The sequence below is a fragment of the Vulpes vulpes genome, chromosome 3 (assembly GCF_048418805.1).
Source record: "Vulpes vulpes isolate BD-2025 chromosome 3, VulVul3, whole genome shotgun sequence".
NCBI lineage: Eukaryota > Metazoa > Chordata > Mammalia > Carnivora > Canidae > Vulpes > Vulpes vulpes.
Genome location: NC_132782.1, coordinates 127,113,215 through 127,125,478, shown reverse-complemented (window position 1 = coordinate 127,125,478; position 12,264 = coordinate 127,113,215). Strand labels below are relative to the sequence as shown.

Sequence of the window (12,264 nt, the reverse complement as noted above, 5' to 3'; positions counted from 1 at the left end):
ATTTCATTAGAATTCAAAATATTATTATTTTATTCTTAAGCCATTCCAATTTGTCTTTGAATCTTTTCTACAACATAAAGATACACATTGCTCAAACCTCAACTTCCATCCATCACCAGCCCTAGGAAAGTAAATGAGAGGGTGGAGGAAGAATGAGTGTCTTTTTTTTGTTTGTGTGTGTGTGTGTGTGTGTGTGTGTATGCATTATGTGCATTGAGGTGAGGGAAGGGGAGGAAGAATGGATGAATGACATCAAGGACAACTCTAACCATCTACTGAAGAGAAAATACCATCTCCTGGCAACATGTAAAAATCCATAAAGAAATGAAACATGTGTGATCATTGTGCACAGTACTTTTAAGAAAGGGCTTCATAAAAAAAAAAAAAACAGCGATTCATTTAGTATAAAGGTATTAAAATTATTTGGTAAATTATTTTCTACTGAAAAAATACAAATACAGTGTAAACGAAGATATTCTGCTTATGCCTCAGGTTTATATTTAACTTGATTTATAGTCTGCAATTTCTTCCTAAGGTCATCACCTTCATAAATACTAGCCACATACAGTGAAAATCAACTCAATAAAATGAGTATTTCATTTCTCTTCCTCCTGCTTATGTAGATACTTCTTCCATCTGCATAGCACCCATTTATAACAAAGCCTCACATTGTGCAGATTTTTATGAGTTCTTGAGCTTTTCTTTCTTTTTTATCTTTCTATGCATCAGCAAAGCAACTGGCAGATTCTTTAATAAAATATATTATACACATTAATATTTATAAGCCTATGAATTGGATGTTTAAATAAACATTCACCAACTTATGCCAATTCTTTTGTTTTAGACGTTAAATCACACTTACATTGTCTGGAAAGTCAGCTTTTAGTTCAGTGACACTTTGACACCAATATGCAGCCGTTTTTTCACTGATGAGCTCAATATTCAGGAAGGAGCTTTGTCCAGGGCCATACATGGGGCCAGAGGTAGTCCCCCGGATGATTCTAGGTGAAACATTTGTCACGATGTCCTGATAAAAGAGTAAAGATATTGGGTCTCCTTTTGACAAACAAAAACTACAATCTTTATTCCCTGCTCGTTGCCATATGATAATATTTTACGAAGTCTTTCTCACATTTTTACAGAAGAATTTTTAAAATATATTTTAAATTACACATGAACATAAACCACTTCAAAATGAAAGAGTACAATATTTGTTAGCTTTATTTAAATTACCACCTATAATTGTAAGGTTAGCATAATAAAATATAGATATGCAAATTAATTTACACAGGTTTGGGGCATACATATTTTAATTTGTTTGCAATTAAATAATAAATAAAAACCTGAGTGAAATATAAGAATATCATTTCAGTCTATTTAACCCAAATACCTCCAATGAAATTTTAACTGCAATAAAAACTAATGTTTTGTAAAGAAAAAAATATTTTTCTTAAAAATTAATTCCAACGTAAATCAGCCAAGGAGTATATATTACTACTACTGGCTCATCAAACTTTAACGCATACTCTAACAAATGGGGGTCACTCAGCTTACCTACAGGATTCTAACTATAAATTCACATTCAATGAGAACTCAGTTCTCCCAAGACTGAAATGAGGATATCAATAACTTCCTGATAACTATAAACAGTAAACAGTCAAATTAACTCGCTTGTTAAGTGTAATTAACAATGCACAACTGCTTCTAAAGCTGTATTAACAAAGAAGAGTAACATTCTTACGTTACTAAAAACTAAAAAGAAACAAAGAAGAAAAATGTTTCTTTAGCCAACTTCCAATTAAAATTAATTTTGAGTAAAGGTCATTTAGTTAAGGATTTATCAGAATTAGTCATTTAAGTACCCCTCCTCACCATCTTGTCACTTTTAGTGAGATAACATGAACCCCCATTAGTATATAGCAATTAAGGTCAATTTACATATTTTAATTAAGAACCACCCCATATAAAACAATTAGCGTAATAGGCATACTAACTGGATTTCATAACATTTGGACGTTTTTCCAACTAGATAGACAGGAAACCTTAATTAGCATTAATTAGTGCTGATCTGCATATGTTTGATAAGGCATACCCTTGCCACAAAAGATTATTTATTCCTGAATCTGCCAAATGCTACAGTTGCAGAGGATGAAAGGACTTTTCTTCACATTGCATGTTAATTTCTGGTAATTTACATTCACTTTTACATTCGAATTAGTATATTATAAAATAAATGGTATAAATGTTACAATAAGCCTCCTTAAATATGTACATTTTTACTTATAGGAATCCTGCCAGTTAATGTTTTACTAATTAAGCCATTCCACTTCTATTGTAATTGTGGGCAATACCACCAGCCTTACTTTGATTTGCTATTGTGAAACAGTGTTCCACAATCTTATAATGGGTAATATGACAAGTTGAATCACTCCAGGAAGCTCAAGCCTAGTGGGTCAAATTTCTATCTTGGCAAATGCTTAAATGTGTGCTTTGCACCCCTGCAGGTGGCTTCTGTGCAGCTCACCCAGGTAGGTACTCTTTCACTGCCATGGTCTGAGGAGACAATTCTAGGAATAAATAAGGCTAGTTTTCTTCTATATTCCAATGTTGAAGAGCCATACTCTTTAAGCCTTGAGGTCCTCATTTCCTCTGCTCTACCCCCTATCCTAAAAGCCCTTCACCTACATACATCCAATGTAGGCCACAGGTTGTGCGCTGCATAGAAAAACTTGGCCAATGAAGTGAACAGAGTCCTCTTTAAGTTCATCAACTCCCATGGCCCGGCACTGAATAGTTCCACAAATGAAGGGGCACCTATTTTATTTTATTTTTTAAATTAATTTTTATTGGTGTTCAATTTACCAACATACAGAAAAACACCCAGTGCTCATCCCGTCAAGTGTTCACCTCAGTGCCCGTCACCCATTCCCCTCCAACACCCGCCCTCCTCCCCTTCCACCACCCCTAGTTCGTTTCCCCGAGTTAGGAGTCTTTATGTTCTGTCTCCCTTCCTGATATTTCCCAACATTTCTTTTCCCTTCCTTTATATTCCCTTTCACTATTATTCATATTCCCCTAATGAATGAGAACATACACTGTTTGTCCTTCTCCGATTGACTTATTTCACTCAGCATAATACCCTCCAGTTCCATCCACGTTGAAGCAAATGGTGGGTATTTGTCGTTTCTAATTGCTGAGTAATATTCCATTGTATACATAAACCACATCTTCTTTATCCATTCATCTTTCGATGGACACCGAGGCTCCTTCCACAGTTTGGCTATTGTGGCCATTGCTGATAGAAACATCAGGGTGCAGGTGTCCCGACATTTCATTGCATCTGAATCTTTGGGGTAAATCCCCAACAGTGCAATTGCTGGGTCGTAGGGCAGGTCTATTTTTAACTCTTTGAGGAACCTCCACACAGTTTTCCAGAGTGGCTGCACCAGTTCACATTCCCACCAACAGTGTAAGAGGGTTCCCTTTTCTCCGCATCCTCTCCAACATTTGTTGTTTCCTGCCTTGTTAATTTTCCCCATTCTCACTGGTGTGAGGTGGTATCTCATTGTGGTTTTGATTTGTATTTCCCTGATGGCAAGTGATGCGGAGCATTTTCTCATGTGCATGTTGGCCATGTCCATGTCTTCCTCTGTGAGATTTCTCTTCATGTCTTTTGCCCATTTCATGATTGGATTGTTTGTTTCTTTGGTGTTGAGTTTAATAAGTTCTTTATAGATTTTGGAAACTAGCCCTTTATCTGATATGTCATTTGCAAATATCTTCTCCCATTCTGTAGGTTGTCTTTTAGTTTTGTTGACTGTATCCTTTGCTGTGCAAAAGCTTCTTATCTTGATGAAGTCCCAATAGTTCATTTTTGCTTTTGTTTCTTTTGCCTTTGTGGATGTATCTTGCAAGAAGTTACTGTGGCCGAGTTCAAAGAGGGTGCTGCCTGTGTTCTCCTCTATGATTTTGATGGACTCCTGTCTCACATTTAGATCTCTCATCCATTTTGAGTTTATCTTTGTGTATGGTGAAAGAGAGTGGTCCAGTTTCATTCTTCTGCATGTGGATGTCCAATTTTCCCAGCACCATTTATTGAAGAGACTGTCTTTCTTCCAATGGATAGTCTTTCCTCCTTTATCGAATATTAGATGACCATACATTTCAGGGTCCACTTCTGGGTTCTCTATTCTGTTCCATTGATCTATGTGTCTGTTTTTGTGCCAGTACCACACTGTCTTGATGACCACAGCTTTGTAGTACAACCTGAAATCTGGGCACCTATTTTAAACAACCATTTTATACTTCAGTGGCACCTCTTGCTTACTGAATAAAACTCATTAATTAATGTTAGCAGTACCCCTGTTCCTTCCCATTCTTCAGGACTTAGCTTAGACTTCAGTCCCTTTGAAGAACCTTTCGATCTCTCCAACATCATCAAGTCTTAATAAGCTGACTTAAGCCACCATAGCATTATATACCTTCCCCCAATTGGCATTCATAACACCTGCATTGTGACTGTCTATATTCTTGTCTGAACCTTCCACTAGAGTGTAAGGTATGTAAGAGGAGAAACTATCTTGTTTCCTATTACATGCCCAGCTTCTAGCCTGGCCTTTAGTTCAAATAATGTGTTTTGGAGAAGCCTAGTGCCAAGACCCTAGGCACTAGAATGGGTCTTGTCCTGAGGCATGGGAACTATATAGGATTTGTTGCTGGCCCTATTCTGTTGCTGAACATATATGTGGATTTGGACTTATATTCAAATTTCAGGCACTGGTTCTTTGCTTAGATTCTTTCCTATTAGTCTGTTACTGTAGAATTGGGGACTTTCCTTGATAGCTCAGGGACCCCCTTCTCTGACTACAGCTCCCTACCACCAACTACAGCTAGATCCTGGTAGGAGTATGCTTGACACAGACTGTCCATTACTCCACCTTTCTCATATCAGCCTACTGCAGAGCCTTGATGACAGGAAGTATGTTTGAACTTCAATGCCCTGTAGCTTCTAAGATTTCCCTGATTGTTGGCCCTAACTTGCTGGGTTAATCTGATCTCTATGATCCAAATACAACGACTTTGTTCAAGTACAATCTGACTTTAGGGCTTTTCTGAGCCTGGTGGATGCAAATTCCTAACCTGGTCCATTCATGGCTACCTTGGGGATTTGATTTCTTAGCCAATGAACCTATTAGGATCTTAACCAACTATAGTTGCTTCTTGTGTTTGAACCCTACTAGGACTAGGCCCACATCTTCACGGTATGCTTAGATTTTTGGTTTTTGTTTTTTTTAAGATCATAAAATGAAAAAAAGACACAGAATGGAAGAATTGCACCCATACTGAGTAAGGAAAATCCCAATGGTCCAGTTATTCTAAGCCATATGCTTTTTCACAGTAACCTTCCTCATAATAATTAGGTCAACAACTCACGATGGTGAAAGGGTCAATAAACTGACAAGATTTAATTGGAGGACAGTCAAGCAAATGCTTCTTTCTTAAAATGCCCCATATTAGTGGTAACTTAAAACCTAAGATTTTGCCATTAGAGATTTTTCCTTCATGTACTGTAACTTAAGATTAATTTTAACATTAGGCTTATTTTATTTTTCTCTTCTATAATGTCATATTAAACTCTAAATATACCATGGGAGAATTTTCAAAGATCAAATTAACAAAGATTAAACTAACAAAGGTCAAAGAGGAAGTGCAAGAAAAATCAAAAAAAAGAAACTTCATCTACTTTATAACACAGGTTGCTTATTCCTTTCTGTTGATTTATGATAGGCAGTGTTTCTCTGAACAGGTCAGTTTTCTCTTTCCTTAATTCAAACAAAGAAGAAAGATCCTTAAACAACTCCCCGAATTACATAATGTCTACTGTGTAAAGCTTGTCAACTATCAGTGAGTCAATTTTTGCCATTCTAGCAATTTAAAAATTCAGCATATTCCAAATGCCCAGATTCCAAGATTACCACCCAGTGATAACTCAGTAATAGAAATTTTATTCTAGGTTTTCTTTCCCAAATTCATTCATATTTGCTACTTTGTCAAAAAATCTCCACTGACTTAAGACTTCTTAGAATTGTTAAATTAAGTGGAAGATGACTGAAAATGGATACAACCAATTATTATTGGTTATATGATTGTACAGTTAGAGCTTCAATAATTGGGCAGTAACTTACTAAAGATTTTGAACTGGGAAAACTAGAATTTGAGCATGATTTTATAAGATAATATTTTGCTTTAATATTTAATAGCTAAATTATATTAGCATTGCTTAAGGGAGTTAATATAACAAAATAAACATATTCAGAATATTTAGAACAAATGAGTTCATTCTCTATAACACAGAGGATGAATTACCATAGTTCTAATCTTCAGTGCGTTAACAATATACAGATTTCTAAAAATTGATGTTTATAGATAAGGAAACGTTAGGTGATATCTCTGCTTTATGTGATATTGTGACTACCATTATAAAATTGAATGTTAGTAACCCCTTAACATTTGAAGTGATGCTAGTGATATTTCAGCGTTAGTAAAGAGATTTAAATGGTAAACAGGCTGATTCTATTTGCTTGTTTAAATTCAGTTACTTGACTTCTCTTATCCACCCCCCCCCAAAAAAAAACCCTATAGTGTTTCCATGGTTACCACTGGTCAAGATAGTCACAATGGCCTCAATGAACAGAAAAAGAAACTTTGCAGCGATGTCTTGGAAAAAAGCTAGGAAAAGAACTGGGATCCAAAAAAGTTGAATGAAAATGAAAAATACAGGTTCCAGAGTGAGCCACAGCTACTGTACCACAACAGATTAACTTAAAATTTGTTGAGTGAAAAGAGTAAACTGTCAAAAAATATACAGAATATGATCCCTAAAACAAACAAAATAACACAACATACTGTTTAGTAAAACATATTTATTTATATGAACAAATATAAATAAGAGATTATGTAAAAATAATTCAGGACTGTGGATGCCAGGGGAGAATTGGGGACAGTGGAGTACGAATGATTCTAAAAGTATTAGTGATATATAATTTTAAAGAAGTTTTACTCTTGAACTGCAGAAACATAATGGCAAAATGAGAAATCTGTTTAGTGAACTTTATGGTATCACAGTGCATAGTGTTATGAGCTGCAGAGAAAGTTTTATTGGTTTACCTGAAAATCTGTCATTTAAATCTTAGGGGTAAGTTGTTCCTTTTTTTTTTTTTTTTTTTTAATTTCCAAAACTCTGCTCTAAACGGTTGTTTTTGTCAAACAAATCTCTTCACTAATTAGTTTTATAAGCTAGAATTTCAAAAATTAAATGTACTCCATGACAAATTGTCTTCTAAAATAAATCACTTTCTATTTAACTGGGATTTATCTATACATTATTCCATAATAGAGGAAAATCATTTTGCAAATAAATCTAACAACAAATATCCTGTTACATAATATGGTCCTATCATTATAAATCTGGCATACTGCTACCCTGGGAATAGCAAAAAGTAAAATAAAATTCAACAGTGGCCCAGTTTCCAGTGCAACTCCACTATTATGAAAGAAAAGAACTCTTTAACATTTTATTTTCTTCATGAACTGAGTATATTAATATTTGATTACTCCCCAAAATAAATGTTATAATGGTCAGAATAATCTCTACTTGGTTGTTTTGGAGGGTCAGAATGGGTAGGTTGAGAATTTTTTCTTAATACATCAATTTTTCCATTCTAGTGCCTTATATAAAGACAGCACTCAAAAACCTGAAATTGTGACAAAATTTATCCCTTTGTCATCGGGAACTTTAAATCTGTCTACCCACATGGAAAACACAGTAAACAAGAGTAACAGTGTTATCTAGACATACAAGATAAATTATCAGAGAAATACTGGCATTGAAATTGTAGAAAAAACAATAATTCAGATTTTTATAGCACAGATCTTTCACATACATCATTCTATTTGATCTTCATGATTCTATCATCATGCTGCTAATACTAAAACTAGGGCCTAGAGAAATTAAAGGGACTTGTCCACTACTGCCCAGCTCTAGTGAGCATTAGAGGTAAAACTAGAATTGAGGTACATTTATGTGATATGAATAATATCAGTGACCACTTAACATTTGATTCAGGTGATACTAATTAGCACTAATTTTAGTTGTAAGAAAAACAAGTCAATTTAAACAATTTTTTTTTTTTTTTTACGGAAATGGAATGTGATATCTACTTGAAGGAAAAGGAATAATTCCCATAACTGAAAATGCATTTCAAAATTTTTCTGTCTCTTTTCTCTGCTTCTTTTTTCATAGCTCTTCATTCTTCCCTCTTTCTATAGAGGGCTTCCTCTGTTACAGTTCAAGTTCATATGATAGAACCATCAGCCCCTGACAGGTTCTGGTTTATAAGGTATACGTATAGTCACGCTCAAATCTTGTAATCTCACAGGCCCAGTTTTACTCTGGTGGCAGAGACTCTAATGGGTTTCACTTGGGTTTAATATTTGCCCCTTGTCTAATTAACTATATCTAGCAGGGTAGAATTAAGGGTTCATATATATGCTCATATAAACAAATATAGAGTAATCGAGAGCTAAGCAAATAGTTTTAAATGAGTCTTTAAGAATCTACTACCCTGGGACTAGTCTTTGCTAGGTTCACCTTAGAAAACTTAGAAAAAAATATCATATGATCATTAATAAAGTATAATTACCTAGGAAAGTGGATGAAAAATGGACAAAATTATTATCATATAATGAAATGAAACTTCCCACAGTCTTGAATAAACCATAACAATCCATTTCCTATTCCTGTGGGCCCAAACCTTACTAGATCAAAGTTGTAAGAACTCTTTAAAAACTCCCTCATGTTTTAGGTTACATTGGCAATTCTGTTATTCCAGCATGGTGGTGTGCTGAAGACTGTCTGCACAGACAGCCTGCTCTACACTCAGTTGCAGTCTCATACTGCACTGAACTGATTGTGTAAGATGGGTAGGAGTGTAGCAGTAGAGGAGAAACAACAGGTTGTGTTCTACAATGAATAGGAAAACAATTTACAACCTGATTAGGAATAAAGAGGGGAATAAAGAGTAGAAACCAAATATACTGAATGCCTCCTATGTTGCAAGGAAGGACTTTTACTCACATACTCTCTCGAGCTCACGTGGATCAAACATCTCCCACCTCTTAGATGGTGTCAAACATCTAGAGGATTTGGTATCTCTCACAGCTCAAGTACGGAGATTAAATTTTTGAATTTTATTTATGTTTTACTAGTAAAATTTTCAATCACAGACTTGTGTAGCTTTTTGTCTTTCCTCTTGCCCTTTTCCAAAGAGCTTATAACTTTGTAAATAGGACACCAAAAAGTAATTTGTTTTGCTCTTTGACTTTCTCATCCGTCAAACCGGCTTCACTATATGCTTCACTATATGACAGAGAGGTTGTAGGATCTTAAGTGAAATATAGCACATATCTGACATGTGGTATTTGATAAATACATATTTAATCATTCATCAGCTCATCAGCTTCAGAAACAGTCAAAATAGAAAGAGTTCAGGCACCTGGCCTTAACTTGTACATGGCCTGAAACTGACAAAGCAACAGGAAATGAGGATGGGAAGATTGTAGAGTTGGGTCAGATTAGAGAGTCCTGAATGACTGTTTTAAGGAGTTCAAACTTTTTTCTGCAGGCTTTGAGAATCCATTGTGTTCTGTCTCCTATTCAAGTTATTAATACCAATAGCTCACAGCAGCTGTGCATTCACAGAGATAAGTTTTACAAGGAACAGATGAAGAGCTTTTTCAGAGCTGATATCAGATGGATTAGAACGTGATTAATCAACAGACAGACTGATTAAATTATTGGGTTCACTGTTCAGATAAGAGGTTTTGGATACACTCTGCCAAACTGTAATTAACTTAGAAATTTCTGCTGGCCTGCTTATAAGATGATCATGTGATATGCTTTGAAGAAATCTTTTAAGGCCCAGAACAGCAGCTGTGAAGGTGTAAGCATGAGTCAGTTTTAATAATTACTAATCATCTCCAAGTATTAAAGCATAATTTTCACTGAAAATGATAAATGTTTGTAAAAACTTTATTTTTTATAAAACTTGTATAAATCCTCTGGTTTTACTCTAGAAGCCACTGGAAGTGAAATGGCTATTATTTAAGTAAGAAGTACCTAAAAGAATCAAACAGTTTTCCAGTTCTGCAGTATGGTTAACAAGATAATGAGAAAAAACTCTCACAGTATAGCCATTAAAAAATACTGGACAGGGATATGAAAAAAACAAAAGATGAACAACTGAATTGGTGTCAAAATTAGGAAATTTCTTTGAGATCAAAAATGACAACAAAACAGATTCATAATGACAAACTAACTATAGGGTGGTGTCTGCTGGTATCTGGAGGCCTAGAGCCTGATTCCTAATGGCTCATACACACCTGAGAGAGCAGAAAAAGTCAGGGCCTAACCATAAGGTAGGACAAACAAAAAGCAATGCTCTCAATTTGTGGTCTAAAAAACCACCAGAGGGGAATGGTGGGGTAAATGTCCAATTTAGCCTTAATTATGGATGAAAAAAAAAAGAAGTCTCCCTTAAGATTTCAAACTTGTGTGGGCTGCAAAACTTCAAGTTGAAAATTTGGTTCAAAGGTGGCTCCTGAAAAAAAAAAAAAGAAAAGAAAAGAAAAAAAAAGGAGGTGGCTCCTGGTCATGGTGTCCACAGACACCTAGGAGAAGCAATCTCAAACTCTCTCTGGAGGGATTTTTATCTTGGTATCAAAAAAATTCCCATAAATAAATTTCCATGGAAAGTGAACTCAGAAGAATTCTGCTAAACAAGTGAGAAAAAAAAAAAATATAAGCCAGAGTCAGTAGGAAGACAAAGCTATAAAATCAGACCCATAAAAGATTACAGATTATCAGATATTGAAAATAAATCTTTAATATGTTTGAAAAATAAAAGAGTGACTGAATGTGTAATCAAAGAATAAGAAATTCAAACTTAACATGAAAATTTAAAATATAAGCAAATATAAGCAAAAGGAATTTCTAAAAATTAAAAAATATATATATACATAGTACAAATTGGGAAAACAGAACCTTAATAGTTTGGAGTAAACAAGAGATTAGACATAGCTGAATAGAATCAGTCCACTTGATATCTATGGGATTATTAAATGTGACATAAATGTGACAAATGACACGCAAAACGTAATATGGAGGTTGAGAGGCATGGAAAACAGAGTGAGAGTGAAAGAAATCTAACTGGATCTCCCAAGATAATAGGGAGTCTTGAGAGAGGTAATAGTTCAATAGATATTGTTAGAGATTCAATAGAATTAATGAGAGACACAGATCTTCAAATTTAGGGACAAAAAACACAAGGAAATATTTTTAATCGACATCTTGTAGCAAATAAAATACCAAAGACAAAGAGAAAGCTTAATAAGTAGCCCGAGGAAGAAAAGATTATGTACAAAGGAAAAACAGATTGACAGGGAACTTCTTGACAGTGTCCTTGGAAGTCAGAAGAGGATAAAATATTGTCTCTAAAGAAGGAAGGGGAAAAATTAATAAGTTAATTAATTAAAAAATTAAAAAGAAAGGAATGTTAACTGAGAATTGCACAACTTCAAAATTATAACTCAAGAATAATAATAAAATAATTACACTTTTGAACAAAAGGAATGATGAGCAAATAGTATACAGCAGAGAAAATGAATGAGCTAATGCTATTTCAATGAGGAAGAATGTGAAAAACAAAATATTGGACAATAGCAAGAATAAAGCAAGTTGCATAAAGAATGTTAACTTTAAAAAAAAAAGAATGTTAACTTTAGGGTTGTATTAAAAATAAAAACAGGCAAAACTGGACGGCATACTATTTAGAGATACATATGTGGTAAAACATAAAAAAGCAAGAAAATGATAATGACAAAATCTAAGTCATTACCTTTAGAGGGAAGAGAAAGGGCTATATCTGAGTGGGGGTACATAGAGTCAAAGGTACAGGAATATCTTATGCTTCTCTTTCTGTGTGAAATGTTAAAAGAAGGTATTCATTGTATTATTTCTTAAAATGTATATCTATATTACATATTCTTTTGTATACATACTATATTTCACATGGAAAATAGAAAAAAAGATAGGATGCAGACCTGAAGATGGTATTATTCTAGAGGCAGCTCAGATTGGTATTCTCTGCCTCAGCATTACCACCTGTGTTTACATATGGCCCTGAATGATGTCTTAGGCAGAGTACT

At 34.6% G+C, this 12,264-nt stretch overlaps 1 protein-coding gene across 4 annotated transcripts in view; it reads right to left on the bottom strand.

The window, feature by feature from the left end:
- DPYD (dihydropyrimidine dehydrogenase) overlaps positions 1–12,264 on the bottom strand; it is a 793,145-nt gene that overhangs the window by 319,392 nt on the left and 461,489 nt on the right. For all 4 annotated transcript variants that reach the window (XM_072754539.1, XM_072754541.1, XM_072754540.1 and 1 more), the window contains one exon: positions 863–1,027. In XM_072754539.1, coding sequence (XP_072610640.1) covers positions 863–1,027 — 165 coding nt within the window. The remainder of the gene's footprint in view (positions 1–862; positions 1,028–12,264) is intronic.